Genomic DNA, 25,595 nt, shown 5'->3' with positions numbered 1-25,595 from the left:
CTCTCTTAGAAGAGGAGTTTAATAAAAAAAATATCGTTAGTGTTTTAAAAACCGTTAGTGTTGTTTTACTTGTTTTAAATTTCTTCACTTCTAAACTATCCTGCTGATAATTGATAATACCCCAGTTCTTCAGATTTGCCACTTGTCACCTAATGTGTTTAGGGATAATTTAGTTCCTCTAAAAGAGTGACTTAAGCTTGAACATGGTTAATATTGGAGCTATTCAGCTAATGCTAATACTCAGCTAATATTGGAACCATAAACAACCAGTTTCATGTTACTACACATTACTGGTTACGAAAATATGTCTTCTACTGCTGGAAAAAGGAATGACGCGGTCGCTTCCACATCTCACACAGAAATATCCGAAAGCATGGTTGAGAGCTCAGTTTCATCAGCGCGGTCAATACTCTCTAGGTGATGAAATCAAAATAGCACAATGTGGTTTAAAGGTAAATCTGAGGTGGTACGGATTTCAGGTGGAGTATTCGTATACGGCATAGTAGATTACAGGGAGGAGAGTGATTCCGTCCATTTCTTCCTAATTGCCGTAAAAAACAGTCCGGAAGATACGGCTTCGGGCATTCTGGCGCACTTTTTTCTGCAAGGAGCTCGACTGGAGCGCGCCAGTCTTGTGCGGTGCCGTATCTTCCTGGCCGTTTTTTTACGGCAATTAGGAAGAAATGAACAGAATCACCTTCCTCTGCATAATCTACTATCCCTTATAGGAATACTCCACCTGAAATCTGCACCAATTCAGATTCGTGGGGTGATGCCTTTAATAGAGCATGCACTGCGAGTTCATGGGTGCTTCATTTACTTCTAATTGTGGAGACAGTGGTACGAACGCTCATAGTCACACTGCACCATCGTGGCGTATTACGTCCTCGGTAGAGATGATCACTGCCACCGACTCTTGTGTCAACAGGACAATACTCGAAATCGCCAATAATCATACCGGGACCCCCGTTTCTTTTTCTAATATGTTTAGTTCTTTTTAGCACAACTGTTCAGTATGACTAGTACTCTTAGTTCACTCCTAGCTAAATCCCCACTTCACTTTTATGAGAAACTTATTTTTCAGTCCCACTTTAACAAATTCGTTGAAGAGCGTTTGCATTGTTTCTTTTTCGCTTCTGCAATTTTCTTACGCAACCAGATTAGCTTTAAGTGATTTTGTACTGCTGCACTGACTGAAGGAAAGGCAATTTCCGCACTGCGTGCTTAAACGAATATAAATGAGTAGTGATGCACAGGCGAAGGAGAACACCAAGGAAGCAAGGACGCAATAAGGTTTGAATGGATTCACACTGCAACACTGGCTTTAAGCACATTTTAGGCAAAATTTCGAAAGTTAAGATGGTATCTCCACTCGTCAACGACAAAACATCGCGGAAGCTGAGTCATGTGAATGAAAAGCGCTTCATGCTGGACCATCTCAAAAAATTAAAGCATATTGACCAGCTAGGTCTATCTCAACACATGTGAACCTGTAACAAAGTTTATTGGTGACAATATAGGGCACCAAAATGACCTAAAGAGTACCAAAAACTAGGCTCCGGTATTACTCATTCATGTATGAGAGATCTCTAGTACATGTATTAATTTGTAACGAGGAAGGATACTTATTAACGCAGCATTTGCTACTCAGCGAACGCTGGATCTTCTTTTAAAAAAAATGAGTCGATAAGCTCTACAAAAAAAAAGCCAGCAATCGCATTGCAGGAATGGGTTTAACTATCTCTGTTCTAGCAAACACATCTTTTTGAACAATTTTAGTTTAGTATCCATCCAAAGATTTGTTTTTCATCTCTGCGACCTGGGAGCGTCACTCGACAGGAATAGCAGTGCATATTATATCCAAGCGTGCCCTACTACCATGATCTGCTAGCAATGTTTACTCACAAGTGAGATATGATAATTGATGTCAAAACACGAAAATGTGCCTTTTAGTTTGAGTAAGCTAGTAAAAAGGCGAACCTTGGCAGAGAAACTCTGAGAATTTTTCCCCATTTTGGTCTAGTGGCCAGATTCAGAGGAAAATGGAAGAGAACATCCATCTCTAAGCTAGGGTGACCGTAGTGTACAAGAAGTCGGTAAAACATTCGCGCACATCTAATCGAATCCTACTATTAATAGTCGATTATCTGAAGGTTGCTATTAAGGGTTGTATTATTCATTTTACGTACTGACGTGAATTCTAGGTATGCGTGTTTTGCCGGTCTGGATTCCGTCCATAGTCATGTAATTGTGCTCATTGCATTGCAACTTAGGCTGCTTTAGGTGAGGTACTAAAGGCAATAGACTGCTAAAAGGATTCGAAATGCAGAACATTTGTATGATTTTTATTGGCTCAGATAGAAATTCCTTCACCAGCTCTCCGTTTTGATGAGTGAAGATTTGTATTCAACCAAACTCTTACTTCATGGCTTGCAAGAGTATCCTAACTACGACCAAAAAGCTAGGAATTATTTCCATCGAAAGATAAAGTGTAGAAAAGTCAAATGATTTTGCTAGTATCGTTGAATACAGTCATGCAAAGGGGTATTGCGCTAAAAATTCTACAACATACCTTCTCCTGTCCAGCTGCAGCTGCGTAAATCAACGGCGTATTCTGAGTGATGGAGTAGGCGTTGACGTCAGCTCCAAGTTCAAGAAGGCATTTCACACTGCGGACGCTGCCTGCAGCGCATGCTTCCATCAGAGGAGTACAGTCCTGTTCAGTGGAAAAATTGGTTGAACCTCGCAGACGTACAAGCATCGCAAGCAAATCGGATAGCTGCAATAAAGAATTGAAGCAGGTGAATGGCAGAACAATTAAAGGTGGTATATGTCTTCGTTTCAGTAGCTACGATTCGAAAAACTTATTGAGAGCGTGATTGTTTCTTCGAGAGAATGAAATTCTATTTTCCTTCCTTGTTTGGTGTGATTTTTCAATCACGTGCAATCAAAAGAGAAATTGCCTTATCACCATCCAGAGGTGAACAAGCAGAGATATTGGTAGAACGTTCTAAATCAGCCTTCGTTTCAAAATGTGTCTGTGCTTAACAAATTCGAATGAATCGAAGTATTTCAGCTAGTTTTGTCATCTGCGCACATACGTTTCTTCTCAACGAATTTGTTACTACTTCACTTAAAAAAAATTCTCACTCCAGCTGCACTAGCAAGCAGAATGAGACCGTCCAAGTTCCCACTGCATCTAGTGGAATCCTCATCCTCATTCGCATCACGGTGGTCTAGATCGGTTTGAGGAGGGGCATCTTGTGCGGCAGCCATGAGGCCTTCAACAGCACGAGTCGGCGGCTTACTAAAAAGACAGATTTCGAAGAAAAAAAAAATTTCAAGAAATCATCAACGTGTGCCGTACCGCAGCCCAGCGCCAGCATAGAGACTAAGCGCGTGAACCAAGGATTCGGTGGTAACCTGAACCCCCTCTTCACGCAGAGTTTCTTCTATCTCTTCTGGAGATAGTCCTGTCAATTCAGGAAGAATTGTTATTTCAGGGGATTGCATCTCGTCGCAAAGAGCTTCGAAAGCCTGGTCCATGCGTTCACGCATAGTTGAGTTTTCCGATTGAAAAGGGGCCTAAAGCAGAGATTTGTCAGAAGTGACACAGCGAGTACAATATGATAGAAAAACACACCTCTCTATTAGCTCCTAAACGAGTTTCCCTTTCAACTTGGGTAAGGGAATCGAGTGGCGATGACGAGCCAAACACACATAGCGTAAGGTAGTTTTGCAGACAGGTGTAAAGCTGGAACCAATCAGTTTATTCGTTGATATCAGAACACAGCTTGTTTCTTTTTTTCGTCACTGGGCAGGTGTCTACTGGTTCTTTTACTAACAGAAATAGCGAAGCAGCATTACATATTTCTTATGAAGACAAAAACCAAGATTCGACCCGAACCGTAAACAGTGTGGTATTCCATTGGCTAGCTACGCCTTTTGGAAAGTTAAGTTTAATGAAATTTGACAAATGAAGTGCAAAAGCTCAGATTTCAGGGATTTCAAAGCGGAAAAGCCTATGATACACAAATTTAAATTCATGTATTTCGGACACATGTTTAGCAAGTGAGACGTGCAGAATTTTAAAACGGAGTGCATACTTATATTATTCCCATATACCAAACAAAACAGGAAGGTTGTACTAAAACAATTACATAAGACTTTATGCATTTCTTTTTCCTAGTACCACCAACTCAGTGTGTTGTGCGATCCAAAATACGCAAACATGAAACCTTAAACTTTCAAGAGCCTGAAAAAAAGAAACGTCGATATAAACTTACTCTGACACTACTTTCGTAGATCACACGATACAACTCCAGCTGATCCTTCGATTCAATTCGTGTCAAGTCGGGAAGGAGGTGGATGAAAGGGGAGAGTTCGGGAATGACACGGGAACGCGAGATGTTGGCCTTCACTTTTACCCGCTTACTCTTCAGGGCACAAGGTGAGTTCCCCGTGACATCAGCAGGAGTTGTTCCCGTAGTTGCGGTTGAAGAAGTGGTACGCTGGAGAAATTTCCATTTGATAAGTTCAAAACCATGTTTTGAAAAAAGTGAATCCAGACTCAAAGCCATATGGCGAAGATAACAAAAACAAACGATAACATACGGAGTTCGTCGTTGGGGAGCTCGATTGAGAGCGCTTGCCGAGACGGGAGCGGGGTGCACCTTTGTCGTTGGAGGCGTTCTCTCGAGAGTCCAAAAGAGGGACACCAAGGCGCTCGGCTAGCTAAAATGATGTTTGGAGGATAAAGCACACAATTTTGTAACCATTCCTAGTGAGAGAACACTTTGAATTTACCCAATGTTCTAAAGAACTACGACCACTTTTTTAGTCAGAAAATATATGAATAGAGTTGGGAAAAAGTCTGATAAACATGCAAAAAAAAACTACTGGCAGGGTTGCTAGCCGCGATAGCCGCCTTTTCTTCTCTTCCTCCTTCTCGAGGCTAGATCAAATAGAGAGAAGATTCTAGCATTCAAACTAGCAGGATGAAGAATGATTAGCCATAGCAAATACTACAATGGTCTAACAAAGGGAGCATTGTTGCTAAGAAAATACATAAAAGCCAGATAAATTCCAGTAGTTGTGGCGTAACATCTTAGTCGTCGAAAATCGATTGACACTTTTCTAATTATGAACTTTGGAGGAAAAAGACTGGTCTAAATGGGCAAGGTGTCTTAGAATTCAATTTGGTGTTTTCGTAATGATTTTTTTTTGTTCTGAAAACACGTCGCTCAATAACGGGAAAAAAACTTTTAAAAGCAGTGCAGTAGGTAGCGAAATTTTCGATTCTGTTATTTCTGCATGAGCAAAGAGTAGTAGAGTAAGAGGAATTCGGGAATAATTGAAGTTTTGCAGACCGTCAAGAAAAATCGCGTGAAATAGCCGTACGCATTGCGTTCTTCTCTTCAATGATGAAACTTGTTACGAGTGATATAACACTGGCAATCCGCACCGCGCCTGTGAATACACTTGTGGAACAGCATCTGCTGCTGTTTATTTGAGTTATATTACTTGGATTGTGAATGTGAATAAAAAAAAAACTTTCATATTATTGAACAACACCGTTACAGTTATCAACTCATGCAGATTTCAACATCAAAAAATTCGTGATACGTTGATCGTCTTATTCGTCTTAAAGAAAAATAATAAGCGCATATGTTAGCAATTTATGACCAGAAGTTAACATAGTTGCATCCCACAAGGAAAAAATAATCACCAAAAAGGTAGCAAAACCAGAATCAAATGTACAAGTTTAAGTACCTGATGCGGGAAATATTGCTAGCCACAGTTTAATAAAATCAAGAACTGAACACTGTTCCAGGGAAAAAGATACGTGACATTTAAAACAAGGGGTTTGTCAAGAGAAATAACTAATACATCTAAATGTTTCTAAAACAATAATTTTTTGACAATCAAGAAGAACGAGGTTACAGTACCCTATTAAAAAAAGCAAAAAACAGCAAGCCAAACCATAATGCCGAAAATTCCAAGTTATTTAGCAAAGCACTTTCTTTTCTTAACGGGTCGCACCAGAAAACACTGAAATATTGCATCGTGCACCAAAGTGGAAAGAATCTTTGTTGCAGATTATCTCACCTTTGTTAAGGAAACTGAACGGTTCACAATGGCATGCAAAGAAACAAAGAATACATGAGTTTACGTAAAGAAAAAAAAGATGCAAATAACTCATACCTCTTCATCGACGGAAGCCACTGGTACATTCTCATCTTCCGCCATTATAAATAGAGTTTCGTAGATTGCGCTGCTCTCAAAAACCTAAACAGTGGGCGATCATTCGGTACGTAGCAAATGAGTTTTAAAAAGAGGCAATGAAGACTTTCACACATGAAAATAAACTAGGTGAACTAAGACACCGCTAGATCGGGTTATGGCAAAATATTAGCAAAAATAGATCAGCAACACATCTCAGAGCTCACTATTTATCATGTTATATTCATTGCATATGTAGTTCTATCAAGAAGAAATGTGCAGCTCTTTTCCCAACACTTAAGCTGAATAACGGATCACTGTTCGTTTCTAAATCCAGTAAACCAGGTCCTCGTGCTAATTCTCCACAATTCGTCAGAACTTTTTGAAATTGTACAAAATTGTGTGTAATAGTGGTGCAAAACTACTTGCTTTTCTGAATACCAACTGCATTTCTTGAGCGTATGCTATTTAGTGAAGGCCAAGGATGAAAACGGTTTCTGGAGTCACGTTTGAAGTCAATGAGAACGTAGGAACAAGTCAGGGAAGAGTGCCGAAGATCCATAACAACTGACATATCGGGTTACACAATCCACGAAACTACGTATCGCCTGAGACTGAACAAAACTCCGAATTGAGGTCAATCGTGTCACGCATCCGGCGCACGCGATACACTTTGCGCCCGTCTTTGATGCTGGCGCAGAGCTGGGGCATGGGTCTTGTCCAGCTCCGCCGAGGATTTGGCTGCTGCTCTGCTGCTGGGTTTCTTGGTGTTAGATCTCCCGCCTCTACCGTCTTTCTGTAGCTGTGTAGCTCTCATGTTAGGTTGTGATATTAGTTCGCAATGTGTTCCTGGTTTTCACTCAGCTGCGCTCTTATTTCTGGATGCTCCATCTTCCTTTTTTTTCTCTTCGTAGCTTTAGCATATATGTCATAGATACTCTACGACCTGATGCTTCGGTTTTAGAGCTACGACTAGCTTAGTTATTCATCTCCAGAAATAAAAGCGTGCTGAGTCTCCCCCCTCCCCCGCCTAACTGCACTTTACCCCCTACAGGTGTTCATTTTTGATGGTGTTAGCGAGGCCAGCGGAGTTTGGTGCAGTAAACAATTGTTCAACATGTGTGCACAGTAACAAAGCTGAAGATATACGGCCCTGATCCTCGATTCGTGATGCGCCACAAACAAGCGTGACACTATCGATTCGTCAGTGATTTGTTGGAAATCGATAACACCAACGACTATCTTCTCCGTGACTCGACACTCGTTCTTTCCAAGTAGTGCTCTGCTCTGACCATGGAAGCTGTACATATATTCTACAAGGCGCTTGACTCTAGGGCCAGGACAGAACAGAGGTAAAATGGGGGGCACTCTGTGACGCACTTATTACTGGAAGTAAACAACTGAATTATTTTTCTTTTTCGGGGCCCTAGGAATTAAGCATCAGTCTTAGAGGATCTATAACAGGTAATCTAAAGTTACTAAGAGAAAAAAGTAAAGTAGAGGGTCACCCCAACTACATTTTCCCCCAGAACAGGCAACATTGTTTCATCTTATTCTTCTACTAAATATATGTGATACAAGTATATTTAGTCTTGGCTCACATATAGTTGGCGTAAAAAGTGCTATGAGATGACGACGCGACGCGTCCTGAGTGCGGTTGTGCACCAGACTCTCTACAGTATGCGGAACCCCCCCTCCCCTCCCCTCCGGACCTCTTTTCTTTTTGCCTTTTATGATATCGCGTTGTTTTTACTGTGATATAGTGAGTGTGAATAGGACTAAATAGTCCTATAAAGTCATCTTCCATTAGTTTTGCTTCTAGGGCGGCATCTAAGATTTTTTTGTAGGGATTTTTTTCGTGCCATTTTTTGTGCAATTGTGCACGATTTTCATCTTTCGTACTTGCAAAACCAAGAAAACCTTTTTTCGTCAGTTCAATAGTCTCTCCTGATTCCAAAGTATCTCCTCAAAGTATTCAGTTGGCGGAAATTGGGTTTCTTCCCCACTTTTTGTGTGATGGTGCATCATTAGCCTTCTTTCAGAACCGATTTTAGGATTCCTCCATGATTCCGCTTTCAATCTCTCCATGCTCAACTACACAAAAAAATTGGATACGTGAAACACGTGAAAACAAAAATGGGACAAATAGAATGAAAGAATAAAATACAATGGGATAAGTGAAATACAGAAATTGAATTCTATTCTTAGAGTCGCTCTAGGAGCAAAACAAGCGATAAAATTGTTGAAAAAGGACTTTGCCAACTAGGCTTATTCGTCCACTATTATACGAAAAATATAATGGAAAACTGCAACAAGAAAAGAAAAAGTCCGACGATTTTTCTGCATACTGTGGAAGAACTTAGTGTACGCCTTCACCGAATGCGCATCCCGTCGTTGTGTCACAACACATCACGCCGACAGTAAATATGCTATACGGAGCGTCCACATTCGCCCAAGAACAACAAATTCTTTGCTCTACTAGAGGGACAATCTTGTGTTCGCCGTCTCCACGAGTCTCCGTTACCAGAGGAATCACAACTGGTTAGTCGCGAGGCTACGCGGTCCCCAGGTGGCGGATAGACGGCTAACCGTGGACCAAAAGCGACCTTGTGCCTACTTTTAGATGCAGGTGGATTCAGGGAACGGACTCCACGCTTCTGGTATCTGAGTATTCACAAAACCTTTGTATCCCTCACGTCGGTCGGCCGAAAGCCTGCAAACAAGTTACTGGGGGTGCGAAGGTTGCGGTTTTGAGTTGTCATCGGAAAGATCGAGGCGAGGTGGATCCATCTACTGAATGCCGTATATTAAAGTCAGCATACCACGAATCTAATGTGGTGAGGGAGTTCGTGAGGAAAGCTAGAGAAGGGGTTGTAGATTGCGAGATCAGGGGTGGTTCCGCCCACCTCTCCCTAACCGTCCTAAAAAACGGCGTAGCAACCGCTTCATTTCCTACAAGGAACGTTAGAACGCTCCTCTACGTATACGTTCTGGTCCTCTCAGCAACCTATTCATTGGTTTTACTTGAATAGGCAGTTGAGGAGAACTCACTGGCTTTCGACCGCTGCGCCGTTGGATGCGGCGCGTGTATAAGGGTGGCGCGTTGTAGCTGAAATCGTCGTGAAAAGTCTTTCACGCAGCTTTTTCACAACGATTGGGGAGAGATGAGCGGAGCCACTCCTGATCTCGCATTCTATAACCCTATCTCTAGCTTGTCCAGCGGTCTGCGTCACTAGGTCAGATTCGTGGTATGCTGCCTTTAAAATTAAAAAGAACTGTTCTTAGGAATATGCGACAGTAAAGGATATGGCGCCTTCGTCAACACGAATATGGCAATGAACATCGGCTCTTTCGAACAACTTATGACCCGAATCAGATCTGCGGTTGAGAAGATGCTCAATGTCAGCTTTTACTATCTTTAGTGATTATGCTCCAGCATCAAGCTACAAAGAAGGAGAAATCGAAGGTATATGGAGCTAGCGAAGTTCAACAGAGAAGACTAAACTTTCTACAAGGTCATTCTTGACTATTTCAACGCTTAGTGAGTTCCAGAAAAAGGCCCGATGGACTTCCCATCGGAACCCACAGCCTTCATTGGAATGACCAACGGGAGAGGCTTTCCGAATTTATCATGGCGGCAAAACTAATGAAAACAATTTTAAAACACCTCTTCTCTCGTTGTACGTGGGAATCGCCTGCCAGGCGGCACCATAATGAAATAAACTAAATCATCGTCAGTAAAAGGTTTTGCCTGATATCGCTTTTGATATTTCGCTGTTGTACCAAAGTTCTACACGTGATTAGAGCACCCTTCCCCACTTCGAGGAAGATTTTTCTCCACGCTGAACTAGAAGAGGCCGCAAAGTGTAAAGAGGTAAGATCCAGAACTATCATTACCTGGGACCTCCTCTGCTAGCCGGCTTCTGGGAAGAAACTGCATACCGTAGAACACCTTCACGGCTGCACAAGGAAAGCTGAGAGTTTTAAAATCACGAAGAGGCGCCAGTCTTCAGATACTCTTGAACTATTAAGCCAGCGTGGAGCTGCAGGAGTCACAGACAATCAGGAACTTTCGTTTTAGTTCGCAAGTCTTTGCAGAGGCGATAAAAGAAGATTTTAAGGAAAGAAGAGCAGCAGTTTCGGCTGAAGCTGCAGAGACAGGAATGAGCGTTCGATGTGCCCATCCAAAATTAGGCAATCGCTGGATAAGAATGACCTCTCCGCAGCCCAAATGGAAATACCATCGCATCGAAGGGGGGGGGGGGGATTGAGAAAATCATCCACGACTTCTACCCTGATCTTTTCGACAGCCATTGCCTCCTCACCGTCTGAAGGAAGACGGACATGCCATTCCAGATGTTCTGTCGTCCGAAGTACTACATGCTATCATGTTGGTAAGAAATTCTTACGGTACGCGTCCCGGTCCCGATAAGATAAGATCTGAGCATCTCAAGAGTCACCTGCCAGTTCATATCAACACTCTTGCGCGGCTCTTGCACTTTATGCGCTACCTGTCGAAATACAGTGTTTCCAAACAGTTGAAAACCAGCAAGACCTTGTGCTTCGACTACCGATTAACTTCGAACTTTTGAATGGATGGTGAGAGAAGACCTAATTACTGCGTGCGTTGGCATGCACCTCAAGGCGTAAATTTTTTCTAGGTTGTTCAACAGCGACGAATGGAATGATCCATTGAGGATCGCTACTGAAGATCTAGCAGGCTAGCCCCAATTATGTTCAAGGACAACACATTTCAGACAACTGCATTAATAAATAATACCACGTATTAAAGGCAGCATACCACTAGTCTGTCGTGCTATGGATTTTCCATGGAAAGCTTCTTTACAGGGTCGTAGATTGTGGAAAGCGAGGTGTTTTTTTTTTGCGATGGCTTGCACTACAGCGCGCCACCGTTGTGCACGCGTTGAGGATTAACAAGGGCTCCTCACCAGCCCATTCAAGTTAAAGACTTCATAGCACGAGTCTGGGGTGGTGCGGGCCTATACGGACTGGATTATGGAGAGGAGGGTGACTCCGCCCATTCCTTCCTAATTGTGAAAAACGGCCCGGAAGATACGACTTCGAGCGTTCCGGCGTGCCATTTTTAACAACGAGCTCGATTGGAGTGCATCAGCCTTGTGCTTGCGCCGTATATTCCGGGCCGTTTTTACGGCAATTAGGAAGGAATGAACAGAATCACCCATAATCTAAGACCCCGTATAGGAACTCTCCACATGAAATCCGCACCACCCCAGATTCGTGGGGTGGTGCCTTTAAACTGATGAAGAGACTGCTGAGGAGAACGGAACGTGTACATAGAGCGGTGTTACAACGCACCTCGTAGAAACCAAAACGATTCCTATGCCGCTTCACGATAAACACTGAGAGGTGAGCAGCACTCTGCGGTTTTCCGTAACCCATGACCTCTTATACAAGCTTTGGATGAGAAATCCATGCTACGTCAGATTCATGGTATGCTGCCTTTAAATTAAGTGAGCTACGCGAATGTGATGGAGTAGAGTCTTCTCCAAGCCTAAAGGTATTTTTAAGGTGGACTTCTGTTGTGTAATTCGCAATATATATGTTTGCAGTATTTCTTTTGTCGTTTTTTAAAAGTCTGATTGGTATTGAAATGGGAAAACGTCAAGGTCAACTCTCTCAGAAGGCATGGATGCAATGAGGATTTTCTGGGTTGCGATTTTAACGATGATTCAAATGTCAAATGTGTAACCTCCGTATGACATTACATGGAATACGTATCATATATCTCACTGTATATTCCACACAACTTTTCTAATGCCAATTATTCTGAATCAGGTGTTATATACATCATTTAAAGAGCAGAAACACACATTAAGTAAAGATGATCTGGAAATAATGCGTTATAACAAGGAAAAACAAACCACGAAGAAAAAAAAAACAAACTACATGTCACAGAATATTATCAAGAAATTTTTGGCGAAGTTCAATTCAAAAAGGAACACGGCATAGCTCAATGACAGCATGTCGGTTGTGCACATCACAGCTGCTCGGCAGTAAGTTTCGATGGAGCTGTGGTTCTCGTAGTAGGTTCGTTTCGGATCGTAGTTTGCAAGTGCCACAACGAAGCCTGAAATCCTTATAAACGTAGAATGCAGATGGATGAGGGCAGAGGTTCGGTGGTGAAGCGCTGTGCATACTTCACCACATGAACCACTCGCATGTATTTTATAATATCACAGGCGCTAGCTGCCGACTTCGCGGGGCTCTCGCGCTTGTAACACTGTTTTTCAAAGATATCTTCTAAAGTGAAAAAGCAAGTGTGCTTAAAAATACTAGCTATCACGCTGTTCTCATCCTAATAGCAAAAATTGGTCAATTTCAATAATGTCGTTGACTGCGTAAGAGATTTTTCCACGGCAAACTGATATCAGCAACTAAACATCCTCCCAGATTTCGTCGAATTCCGCAAGTTCTAAGTGGCAGGTTTGCAGCGAAAGATTTATGAAATGAAATGATTTATGATTTATGAAAAAACCGTTGGTGGAAGATGTCGTCTACGGGCAACACATATCCATAATCAGCGTCGCCGGTTATCGTCTAGGTAGAGGAGAAACGATCCACTCTTTCAATTTTAGCCTCTATCATTTCCCTTAATGACGTTTTGGGACCCAAGTTCTATCCGATTCTGTCGGACACAAAGAGAGAGAACCCGATCACTGCCTGAGGCAGTGTTCGTCGTCTTTATCACCTCGTCTGGCTCTTCATCGACACTCACCACAAGAACCGTTGCAAATATTGCACCGTAGTGTCGCTCAAATGTTTTCTACGAATTCTAATCATACATTCTAACACAAGATTCCCTGTGCGATGTACAGTGCTAGGCGGTGGCCTGTGGCCGGCGGCGATACCCCGGCAGACTGAAATCAGTCGATTCAACCACTCAATTTCGAGCGTACGTGTGAATTCCGGGTCGGACGGGAAATTTCGCGTTTTATGTAGTACTAGATGCGAATTTTCTTGTATAAAAAGTCTCTTAATCGTTCTGTATATATTTTAATCAAGTTTACACGTCTAATCTTCAAAAAACATTTTCAAGAGGTATTGCTACACTATTTATTTACTCATTCACATACACGAATGGTACACCAAAAAGAAAAAAAAAGAAAACACATTTGTCTAAGTCAGAACATTTGAACTTATTATCAGTGGAATCTGGTGCAGTTCGTTTTATGGCGGATAACTCGTCAAATATGCCGTTCTCCTACTCTAGAAAGTGGAGGATCCTCCCGTGACATCTACTCCACCAGTCCAGAACGCTTAAAATTGTTTTATTTATCAACACAACAAGGTTTGGATGAGCAGCTTAGCTCAAGGCAGAAGGAGCACGTTGGGACCCAGAGCGAATCACGATTCCAAATAACTTGGAGCATTAATATTCATTTTGCTGTAAATTTCTTCCCGTTTGCTGGTTTTACACATGAAAGATTCAAGAAGAGAAGATAACTTTTTTTTCTGGATTAGTTGCAAGTAGATTAGTGCAACTTTCTTTGACCATTTTGTCCACTCGTTCCTTGAATTCAAACAGAAGTTCAGACGTCACGATAAAAATTTGTCGAATAGTGAAGGTATCCGGTAGGAACAGTTGAAAAAGTATGGATTCTTTGAATTTATTAACGTGACAACAAATCCAGAAAATGAATGCTTTTTCAACTGTTAGCATGCGTGCATGTTAGCATGAATCCATTGTTTTAAAATGCTCCTTCAGCTCTTCTCTATACATTTACCTCTATTTATTTATTTTCTTATTTTTTAAAAAAGAAAAACTTCTCTATTTAACTCTATTCCGTCTACATATTTATTCAATTTTAAGGTAAAGTGTTTTTTTCGTCAAATAATTGTTCCTCAGATGAAATCATAAATAATTAAGCAACTTATTATCGGTTGCGTAGTCCAGCAAGTAATTTAAATTTACGCAAAAATCAAACCATTTTCAATCTGCAAGACGAATATGTAGCAAAATAATCTTTCATCGCTCGGAAACATTTTTGCTCCGTCAATTCCAGTATTTCCTCCACTCCCCGTCCTTATATCCTAGCATTTGGCACCGATAGGCACGTTTAGCAGAATTTTTTCAGCGTCATGCCGGTGATTTTCCAAAAGAAGGCTTGAATTCATAACTATAAGCAATTTTTCGATTTTACCTGACATTTCGTTTATCTTAACCAGTGAGACCACCTCTCACTCCCACTTTTTTTTTTGTTGAAAAATTATGAAATACAGTCTCTGGCTACAGTAGCCACACCCAGTAACAGTACATTCCTTGAAGCCACTCAAAAAATTACGGTGATTTTCAACTGAAAGTAGAAGATCGAGGTGTGAAATTATTCTCCAATACCATCATTTTATATTTATACATCATATTTACTTTATTATTATCATTTCAAACCTGAAAAGGAGAACCACCAGACCGGATGAGTCCCTGCACTATTTCTTAGATTAATCCTATGTAGTTTTGTGCATAAATGCAAAAATTTCCTAAAATTATCCATTACTGCAATTATTCGACGATTATTTGAAGATAGCATTGAAAAAAAATAACATTTTAAAGATTGGCAATTAATAACAATAGTAGCAGTAATTTAAAGTAATTCTCTTCCTATTAAAGTGATGATGGTACCATTTTAATAATTTTACAAACCCATAGTCTGACAAATTTCCTAAATTTTAAAATTTTAAAAAAAGAGTCCGTCATATGTGATAGAGTGATGATACAGTAAACCCCATCGTTATCTACTTGCTCCATCATCTATCGATTCACTATGAATCCAACATCATTAGTGTGATTTATTTTCTTGCAGCGCACTTCAATTTAGTTATATTCTTTGTAGAAAAGAATGTTATTTTCTTAGAAGGATTCTGTATCCTTGAAAAGGCCAGCTACTGAAAAAGTAAGAAGTAAAGAGTAGTACCTGGAGAAGGAAATCAATTCGTACATTGTCCTTGTCCTGTCGTCAATGGTTACAGGTGCAACCGCTTGGTACATATGTTATTGGCGAATCGTTTTTAATTGCCTATGTTGTTTTGCGCTTGACGTTTTCCAAAATTTTAGGGATTAAAGAGTTTGTTATGTTTTATAACAACCATTGCAAAAATGCAATCATTAATGGACTTGTCTGAAATTGATTGATCTTCAAGGCAATAACTTTGATCAATAAGAACTTATAAATCTTTGACAACTCATTGTATTTAATAAGATTGCAAGGAATGTTCAATGTGAGCCAGAAAAATTTTCAATAACATAACATCTATGAACATTTTCTTAAATATCTTCACCAGAGCGTAATCTGTAAAGAAAACCATAGAACGCCACACAGAAGTACTGAGAATTGAAAGCGTTGATCACATTTCGACCTTCGGCCCCTTAAGCAGCTTATTTATTGGTTTTACTTGAATAGCTACCGGTGAGGAGACTTTATTGATCTTCGACCGCTCGTTCGTGGACGCGGCGCGTGCACAGGAGTAGAACATCTCCACGTGCTTCGTAGGGACAGACGCCGTTTCCCACGCCGTTTATCAGGAGGATTGGAGAAAACTGAGCGAGGTCACGCTCATATTCGTAATTTAAACTCCGAACTCTGGTTTTTTTTTTCATCAGCTTTTCACACTGCGTCAAATTTCGCGATGTGTCACCTTCAAAGACGTAAATGAGTGGGAATTGTGAGGATTGAATAGTTGGGAATTTTGTCTCGCCTGGTTATTTTCATATGAATTACAGCGTTTATAATTAGTCAACATATACCAAAATATTTGAATTCTTCGCGTTTCCAGAAAGTCAAATTTTGTATTGTTTTTGCGGATAAATGTGAATCGTGAGAAATGAAATAAATAAGAATATAATTGTGAATCTGGGGATGAATACTGAATGTAGATATTAATTTTCTTCTTTCTTCTTCCTCGAAAGTTCTTCTCATAGTAAAATTAAGTAGTTGGACTAGCGCTCATCAATCAACGCTAATGTACTGTGAAATTTTCAATAACTATTCTTCTTTTTCTTCTTCATCTTCTTTTTCTTCTTCTTCTTCCTAGCGTTTGTCCCGCGTTGTTGCAGGGTCCGCTTTTCTGCTTCTTGTCTTCCATTAAGTTCTATCCATTGCATGAGCCGTACACAAACGCACATCTATCATATCCAGCTTCACACGGTCCAGCCAGCGAATCTTTGGCCTCCCGCGCGGCCTCACGCATGAAACGTCGAGCTTCACAGGGTTTTGACAACAGAATTTTCCTCTCGCTGCAAGACGTGACCAAACCATCTCAGTCGCGCCTCCTTCATCTTCTCAGTTATCGGGACGACGCCGAAGATGGAGCAGTACAGTGTCGTTGGATACTTTGTCTTTTAGCGTTATATCTATCGTTCACCACAGCATCCGCATCTCCATAGCGTGCAACACTCTTTCCGAAGCTTTCGTCGTCGGCCAGCACTCGCATCCGTAGAGGGCAACAGGACGCACAACTGTCCTGTGGATCTTCGATTCCAGTCACTAGCTATTACTTTCTCATAACATGTGAGTGTAGAGTAAGACCCCCTGTGTGGTAGAAACGATCCGCAGAAGGTATCTCCTCTTAATAGAACTCAGCTCTCCTGATAGAACACTTACGTAATCACATTCCTTCACCTGAACCTTTCACGAACAAACAGAATAAAAAACTTATCGAGGAAACCACATTTCCGTGGTGATCAGTATTTGACTCTGGAGTTTGCCGTTGTTTATTTTGTTGAGCACACATACCTGAATCGCAAGCAGATAAGATTGCAATGGGTAGAGAACGTTCCAGATTTCCACACATCATTGCACGAGTAAATTCTTTAGTTGTTCCATTTTTCTTCTTTCTTTCTTTTTCCTTTCCTTCTCTCTCTCTCTTGTTCTCAACATTGCACATTGCTTTGGATTCCTTTTAGCTGTATTTAAAACTAGGCCAACGTCGTTATCACATTCCTTACGAATTTGGTACCCGCAGTCATTTTTCATTTTCGAATTCTGCTCCTATTATTAATCTTAGCTATTAGTAAAAGCTCCCTATGTGACTTATTCAAGGCAGAAAAAAAATTAGTTTTATATTTTGGAAGCGCAAAAGTTTGACGTTCCTAGAATCTTGGCATAGAGATTGCACATTGTCGCCGTAATAAAGTTTGTAGCAATCCTGCCTCTTCTTTCTATCTGACAATCGACATGTTTCATATTTATTTTATAAACATTTTTATTATTATTCATTTATTATCACATTATATCATATTTTTATATTAGTTTATTATTTTTATATTATTATTGCATCGTATTATATTTTTATATTACTTTTTTTTGAATTTCTGTCAGATTGCGGCAGAGGAAGATCGAAGTCCAGGTCGTGAAAACACTGAGATGTGCAAAATTCTGCGAAACTTTCAATAAAATCCATCTTCTATACCTTGTATATTTCTACTATATGTAAAACTTTATTACTATTATTTATTTATTTATTTATCGGTAGTAAAACATTACAACGTTACATGCATTCAGCATTCATACAAGCATTCATTTACGAGCATTCAGCATTCGTAACGAAATCACTCTAATTCTTTCGTAATTCGAGCGGAAATCCCATAAAAATGTTATAGCAATAATAGAATATAGTGGATAATAGAATAATAGGAATAAGAAAATAGAAACCAGAAATAATAGAAAATAATAACAGAAAATATAGCAGATAGCGAAACAATGAGATCTAACAATGCAATGATTGGACAAAAAAAAGTTTTGTCCAGAAAAGAACTTGTGATTTGTTGCAGTCAAAATAATCGCAGACAGTTTTTTTTAAAAAAAGAATATTATGATGTGGAGCCTCTATCGAGATAATGAGCATGTGATCTGTTATCTACGCTCTGACCATATTCTCTGCATGTTGTGGTCCTCAGAACTTCACCACTACGTACGCAATTAGGACGATGATTCTCTAACAACATCGAATCATTTTATCAGTTAATTCGTCGTTGGAACAGCTGAAACAGTACGGTTGCAGTAGAGCCTTTCACTCGATAAGAAAAGAAAAAAGTGAAAGAAGTAAGATAAGAACGACTTACCTCTATGTCCATGTCTATGTTCCGTACTATGCTCTTTAATAATAAAAACTAATACTTTAATAATCACCTTGATCACGATTGACACCCGTTGATCTTCGAACGCCAGGTCGAGCGGGCGTCAGTAATTCTTCCATTTGTCCCGATCGCGTGCCAGAGTAGCCCAGTGGTTCCTCCTTTCGCGTGGGACACGAAGAGCATAATAATTTTCTCCGAAGGACTTGGTGAAGAAATCTGACCATCGGGTCGGCGGTCTTCCTGCAGTGCGCTTAATATCGCGGGGAACCCAGTCGCTCACGGCTCTGGTCCAACGGTTGTCGTTAGAGCGCATCACGTGTCCGGCCCACCTTATTTTACTTTCCTTGGCAAACGCGACGGCGTCTCTAATCTTCGATCGCTGACGTAGGAGAGAACTTCGAATCCCGTCCCTCACTTACGTGAAACCGGACCCTCCCAGCATCACTCTCTCAACTGCGCGTTCAATGACGGTCACCGCGTTTTCTTCCTGCTTGCGAAATGCCCAGGTTTCCGAAGCATAGGTCAAAGTCAGTACTTTAATAATAAAAACTAATAATACTTTAATAAGAACTCGCATGTCACTTTGAAAGTGACTCCATTTCGAATAATACATTTGACCTGACTGTACGGGCATAGTTCTCAAATTTTTTGAGATATGAGTGGAGGAGCAGAGGGATAAGGGGAGGAGGGGTTCATTTCAATTAATGCTGGTAGAAAATAGTTCACTTTTTTGATCGGCTATACATTTTTTTCATTCCTTTAACTGGTACAGGAATTGGTTATTTAATTTTAGGTCAACTAGTAAATTCTATCACTGTTTAAGCTGGTATAGGAATTGATTATTTAATTTTTGATCTGCTGCAAAATTTATGATGTTTCGAGCTGGTAATGAAATTATGATGAAGGCTGTGGCTGTAATAGCCTCGCTAATTAACCTCAGCTGGTACCTCACAGGATATCGAATTTCTAAGTTACGTGTTTGCAACCAGAATTTAGAAACCCGATATCCTATGTGGTAGACACTGGTCTCCTAAGTCTGGAAGAATTTTTTTTTCTTGGACCCATAGTGGTCCCGCTTGCCTCGGTTAAAGGCATCACCCCACGAATCTGAGGTGGTGCAGATTTCAGGTGGAGTATTCGTATACGGGATGGGAGACTACGGAGAGGGGGGTGATTCCGTCCATTTCTTCCTAACTGCCGTGAAAAACGGCCCGGAAGATACGGCTTCATTCGTTTTGGCGCACCATTTTGCACAAGAGGTTCGATTGGAGCGCGCCAGTCTTGTGCGGCGCCGCATCTTCCCGGCCGTTTTTTACGGCAATTAGGAAGAAATGGACGGAATCACTCCCCTCTCCGTAGTCTCCCATCCCGTATACGAATACTCCACCTGAAATCTGCACCACCTCAGATTCGTGGGATGATGCCTTCAAGTATTCTATCACATTACTTTCTTATTCAGTGCTCTGTTCTACGTAAATGTTCTTATCTCGAATGGGTTTACAAAGTTCGCCGGATGGGTCAATATTTACATAGAACATGGAGAGAAAAATCTTCTTCAAGTTCTCTGTAAATTCCATGAGTTTCCTTAAACTCCTTAACTCCGAATAAGGATTTGATTTTTAACAAATGCATCACGTTTAGGGCGGGTGTAGCGCGGTCGGCAAGGGGTTCCAGTGTCCTGGTCGTGATCGTTCGGAGGTTCGAGTCCGCCCCAACACCAACCAAGCCAGAATCATCCCTCTGGGTTCGATGAATTGGTGCTAGACTTGTCTGGGAGGATAAAAACATTAACTTGACACATCAGTTGGTGGTGGTGGTGTATCCCATGCGGATTTATCAACGCCAAAGAACTGATCTCTTATTTTTTTTACCACGGTAAAAATGCCTGGGAAGAATAAGCGTCGAAGCGAACGACCAGCCACGTTTTCTGGGAACTCTTCATGAAACGATAGAAAGTGCAATCTTTGCTGATAAGCGTCAAAAAAAGTGGAAAAGTCGTAGCGGTTGCTTCAAAAATTTTGCACGTAGGCTCAGCTGGAGTTTTAGTTTTATCCTTTTTTTAAAATTTTTCTTTCAGTTTTTTTCCCTTTTTCGTTACTAGAAGGAAACTTCTGTCCTTGCATGAAGACTTAAGTGGAATAGGATTCAAGTGGTAAACTGTAGTCAAATAAGACTCAGTCGATCCTAGGAGATCACTCCTTTTATGCCTTGTATAGGAGGTGTGTGTGAGGGAAATGGCCCTTTTTTTCTCTATCAAAGGGATATCGGATTATTATTCTCTAGCACATGGATCACCTGTATCACCTGTGCTCACGTTGTTTTTCGATTTGCTCGAGTGGAAACCAGAAATAAAGGATAAAGGATAAAGTTTTTGGCGCTAATAAATCCGCTCGAGACCAGCGTCACCACGTTCACTTCAATTCTGAATCGTTTGAGGTTTACGAACGTGTAACTGGCCCATGCAATGACTTGCGGGGCGAGTCCGGTACCAATTTATCGAACTCGGAGGGATGAAAGGCTTGGTGAGCACTAGGGAGGACTCGAACTTCCGATCGAGCATGCAGCAACTGCGGAACCTCTAACCGCTACACTACGCCCGCCCGGAACCAGTAATATGTACTTCTACTTGTCCCGATCGCCCGAATGTCTAATCGATACCGATTTAAAGTATATGCTAGCCACAATACCATAAACATAGAGAGAGCAATTTAATGCTCTCCTAAGATTGATCTCCTTACGACAGCGTTTTGCGTTGAAGGTTTTCAAACATTTCAAAGATTTTTTAAAAAATCCATGAAGTTCAGGGCAGAGATTACGATTTCGAGCGTGAGCGCGGCTGGATTCTGTACTGCCTTTGACGAGTGTTTTACTGACTCCCTTTGCGAATAAATGGGGAATGTTCTGCTTTTAGAATAATCCAGGATTTTTCAACGAAATCTCTTACAACCTCTCACATATCTTCTCAGAACCTCCTATATATCTTCCTCCGGATTTTTCCGACAAAGATTACTGTAAGTGAACTAGGTGACAGGTGTACGTGCACCCAACGCTCAAATATGACGCTAAAATGAAAAAAATCCTTCTAGGCAAAATTTTAGCGAAACGGTAAGGTTACAAAGCAGATCCCAGTCATTTTCGTCCATTGTGAACGACGAAAAACTAAAATACGGACACTTTCCTGAAACGCGAAGTTTTTTTGGCTCATTTAAAGAAGACGTCAGATTAGGAAAAAGTCCCACATCTTAGGTCACATTATTTCTTGGGAGAAGTTTTTTTAGAGGGTTTTTTTTTTCGCATCCAGTGACAAAGAAAAAATTCCAGCTCTGTAGTGATTCAAATTTAAGAAAATAAATTTGTTTCGCTTCTTTTCTCATTGAAATTAGGGTATTATTTCGAAAGAAAAGAACAAAAAAGAGAGACAGAGAGAAGAAAATGAATTTTGCAAAGAGTATTCCGATAATTTTACTATAAATTACAGTTTACAACAATATAATAATTATTTATTTATTTATTTTAACTTAATTCGAATTTATATTTACTTTTACTTTAATGATGATCTATTTGTAGCGAATTATACTAATTAGTGGTTTATTAAAAATTACTAAATAAAAAAATAAAATTAAAATTAAAATTATTAAAAAACGAGGAACGTATATATAAATACGTTTAGTATTCAAAGAGCTGTTGAATTAAATACTTTTTTTATGTGAGGAAACCACACGGATCTTTCTCGCCGAGGGAATCGCAGGCAGTTAGTAACACGGTTATTAGCGTAACCTCACGTCGCAGATAGGGGCTAGACAGAAAAAGAAGATTTTATTCAAGCGTTGGGATCCTGGGGATCATTTCTTCTGAAAATTTGACTTCAGATTACGACAAAAGAGACCAGCACGGAGAGTTTGTGCAGAGTTCTCGTTCTTCAACACATAGAAGTGTTAATTATACAGTGTACTACTTCGTATAACTACAGTATTCATTCAGAAATGACCAGCTGTGCATAAAGAGCAACACTTCCTGTGACTATAAACAACTGTGACGTCTTTCCGTACGACGTTTGGTCGATTAGATTCGATTCCGCCCGAGCACAAACAACAAAAGGACGAACTGTGTCGGAGTGTACCCGAAAAATCTGTGTTTTGTTTGCTTCACAGTTCAATTTAATGCAAAAATTGAATGGAACCACAAAATAAAATCCATAAAACTGAAAAAAAACAGAATAAACTCTCTGGTGGAGCTAAAAATTCTCCTCTACCCAACATAAGATAAATTTCTTTTTTGTCGAAAAAAATCCTCAACTTCTGTGTGTTGATTTCTAGATGCTTTAAAAAAAAACTTATAATCAAAATATAACTTATAATCAAAATATATAACTTATAATCAAACCTAATTGTACTTATAATATTATTATTATTCGCAGGTATTCTAATAATAGAAATGAAATGGACGAGATGACAAGACTTCTGGATTCTTCCTTTTCGTTTTCTTGGAGACTGCCGATCACGAAGCTGGCCATGTTGGGATCTCTGAGCGATCTATTCGGTGGTAGCTGAAGAATATAAGTACGATCGTGCTTAATTTCCTGTAGTCCAGAAAAACAAAAGCGTGAAATAGCCTTAGTTGTGCCCGTAATGTACTTAGGCACCTTATGGCCTTATGACAGAACCACGACGGTTCGCAACGGGTCCACGATTGTGCGAGTGAGACAGATTCTGTTGCTTAGCCGTGTTAACTTAATTGGATTTTGATTTTTTTTCTTTTTTTTTCTTTTTTTTGGGTGGAGGAAGGGGAGAAGCGCCGATAACGAACTAACCCCAGCGCTCTATTGCACAATCTTGTGCGTTCAGAGCGGGCACTGGTGCAATCAGGGAACTTTCTCACGCCATTTTTCTGGATGATTATCAGGCGGAATTGAGGTGAGGAGGCGAGCGAAGGTGTTGCTGGTGATAGTAGTGGTCAACATTCCCATTCTTAACTATCTGGAAAAGTTCCAACATTGTCAATTTCGTGAAGGGACTTTGAAGGGATTTCTGAGAATTTCGGGAGTCCATCATCTCCTTTTTCGGTGGCTAGAATTTGTGAAAATTTCCAACTACGACTTCGATTGGAAATGCGAAACAGCTCTTACAGAGTCAGGGATCAGATGGATCAGAATATCCGAACAAGTGATCAGTTCAGTCTCTCATCAGAAACAATTTTTTCCAGCCAAAATCCCGAAAATGAAGGCATGTCGAGGGAGATGGTGGGGGAATTTTCTCGACTTTTGATGAGTGCCGGAAAGAGCTGCTCATCACGTGTACAGAAATTCACTTCATGCTCTTTCAATGGATCACAACAATAATTATGAAGATTTCTCTTGTCTTGTAAACCAAGGCCTGGCCTTTGATTCCTGAATTGGTAAGGATTGCTTTTCGTTTTCTCTGGCGTTGAAAACTAAACACATCTCGTACGCTGTTCGCTATCGTAGCGTTGCTAAGATCGAAAATTTCCCCGAATCTTCGGTCTTTAAGCGAAGATCGGTGTGCATCTCACGAAATATCAAAAAGAAGTGTTTTCTGAGATGCATTTGTTTATTTATTCATTGTCTTGATCTCATGAGCCACAAGTTTTCGATCCTTTTGTCAGAATTCATGATTTACGAAAGCACATTTTGTGTCACATCTTTCATCTGTCATATTTTGGGATCTTTGGTGTTCCACAAGTATCCTTACCATTTAAGATAAATGCTACTTTCAAAAGTATATTTTTTAAAATTGTTTTTATATTTATTTTATTGCAATTTATATGATTATATTCTTAAATTATATTTTACATTGTTATTTTTTATTGTTATTTTATATTACAGTGGTTTTCACATTCATATTATATATTATACGTGCAGAGAAAATTAAGAAAAAGTAGAAATAGATAAAATTTTCTTCCTTCTTCTTACATTATTTCGAAAATCTTTTCTTTCAGATGGTGCACTATCTTCATTCTCTTTTATTTCGAAAATCGTTTTTTATGTTCTCGTTATCTCGCAGTCACAAATTTCTGCAAAGTATCACGTTTCGGAGAACTATCTCTTGTCTTCTCTACATTTTCGTATTATTTTTTTTTCGAATTCGTAATTTACCCAAGAAAAACAACGTTTTCCAAGTGAAAGATGGAAACGAGGAAATTATGACGACGTTGACGTTGAAAACATGATGAGAGGAGATTATATACTCGTTCAGTTGACTAAAATAATTTTTAAGTGTTTAGAGGCATCACTCCACGAATCTGAGAGGGTACGGATTTCAGATGGAGTATTCGTATTCGGGATAGTAGATCATGGAGAGAAGGATGATTCCGTCCATTTCTTGCTAATTGCCGTAAAAAACGGCCCGGAAGATATGGCCTCAGGCGTTCTGGCGCACTATTTTCTACAGGGAGTTCGACTGGAGCGCCCCAGTCTTCTGCGGCGCCATAATCCACTATCTCTTATGAGAATATTTCACCTGAAATCTGCACCACCTTAGATCCGTGGGGTGATGGCTTTAAGTAGATGGAGATAAGTTTTTCAATCGCGTTCAGTACATGCAAATCTCATCAACACTCAAAATTTCTAACTTACTTTGACAAGAAAAAAAAAAGAAGAAAATTTATGTAGCACTGCCAATATTCCCACTTTGAGCGCAGTTCGATATGAAAATCTTCCAGAAACTTTCATTTTCTTTTTCTTTTTTCTTTTATGGACAAACACTGTGAACAAACCCTGTGAACGTGGCAGAATCAAATTTTCCGGGCTGATCTCAGGCTTAGAGAACGAACGGGAAAGTTGATTTCGTGCATTTTAGTGATACTTTGAGCAGTTTTCACATGCATAAACGTGCATTCTGTTCAAATTCCCCTAATTTGCGCCTAATTTACTATTCTGATATTTATTTTAATTATTATTTATTATTACTTTGCTGCATAATTTATTTTATCATTTATTATTATCATTATTCATTATTATTTGATTATTATTTATTTTGTTATTTATTATTATCACTATCATTTATTTATTTACGACATCTATGAAGAGTTGTATTCCAGATTTGGGTCATCAAATTTTTTTTTAATTTTAAAGATTAAAAAAATTTTAATTAACCAAATCTGGAATACAACTCTTTTTTTAATTTTTTAAAGGAACGGAAGATGAATTTTTTTATTTGCTTGGGCTGGAACTAAGAATGGTATTATTTACTTTTATGAACAACTAACATTTTGGCGTTTCGACTTCGTCGTCAGAGCCTGAAAA

General features: G+C 39.9%; 1 protein-coding gene across 2 annotated transcripts in view; it reads right to left on the bottom strand.

The window, feature by feature from the left end:
* RB195_000214 (uncharacterized protein) overlaps positions 1-11,643 on the bottom strand; it is a gene marked incomplete at both ends in the record, with an annotated part of 31,691 nt that extends 20,048 nt beyond the window's left edge. Inside the window, 8 exons of one of the 2 annotated variants that reach the window (XM_064196425.1) lie at positions 2,573-2,779; positions 3,151-3,307; positions 3,368-3,585; positions 3,644-3,754; positions 4,287-4,511; positions 4,615-4,734; positions 6,205-6,288; positions 11,560-11,643. In XM_064196425.1, coding sequence (XP_064052306.1) covers positions 2,573-2,779; positions 3,151-3,307; positions 3,368-3,585; positions 3,644-3,754; positions 4,287-4,511; positions 4,615-4,734; positions 6,205-6,288; positions 11,560-11,643 — 1,206 coding nt within the window. Of the gene's footprint in view, positions 1-2,572; positions 2,780-3,150; positions 3,308-3,367; positions 3,586-3,643; positions 3,755-4,286; positions 4,512-4,614; positions 4,735-6,204; positions 6,289-11,559 lie in introns of those variants that run through there. The other variant, XM_013441041.2, reaches the window with a different exon arrangement.
* Positions 11,644-25,595: the final 13,952 nt, after the last annotated feature.

This window comes from Necator americanus, chromosome IV, assembly GCF_031761385.1.
Source record: "Necator americanus strain Aroian chromosome IV, whole genome shotgun sequence".
In the NCBI taxonomy this organism is placed as follows: Eukaryota; Metazoa; Nematoda; class Chromadorea; order Rhabditida; family Ancylostomatidae; genus Necator; species Necator americanus.
This window is presented reverse-complemented; position numbering and strand designations above follow the sequence as displayed.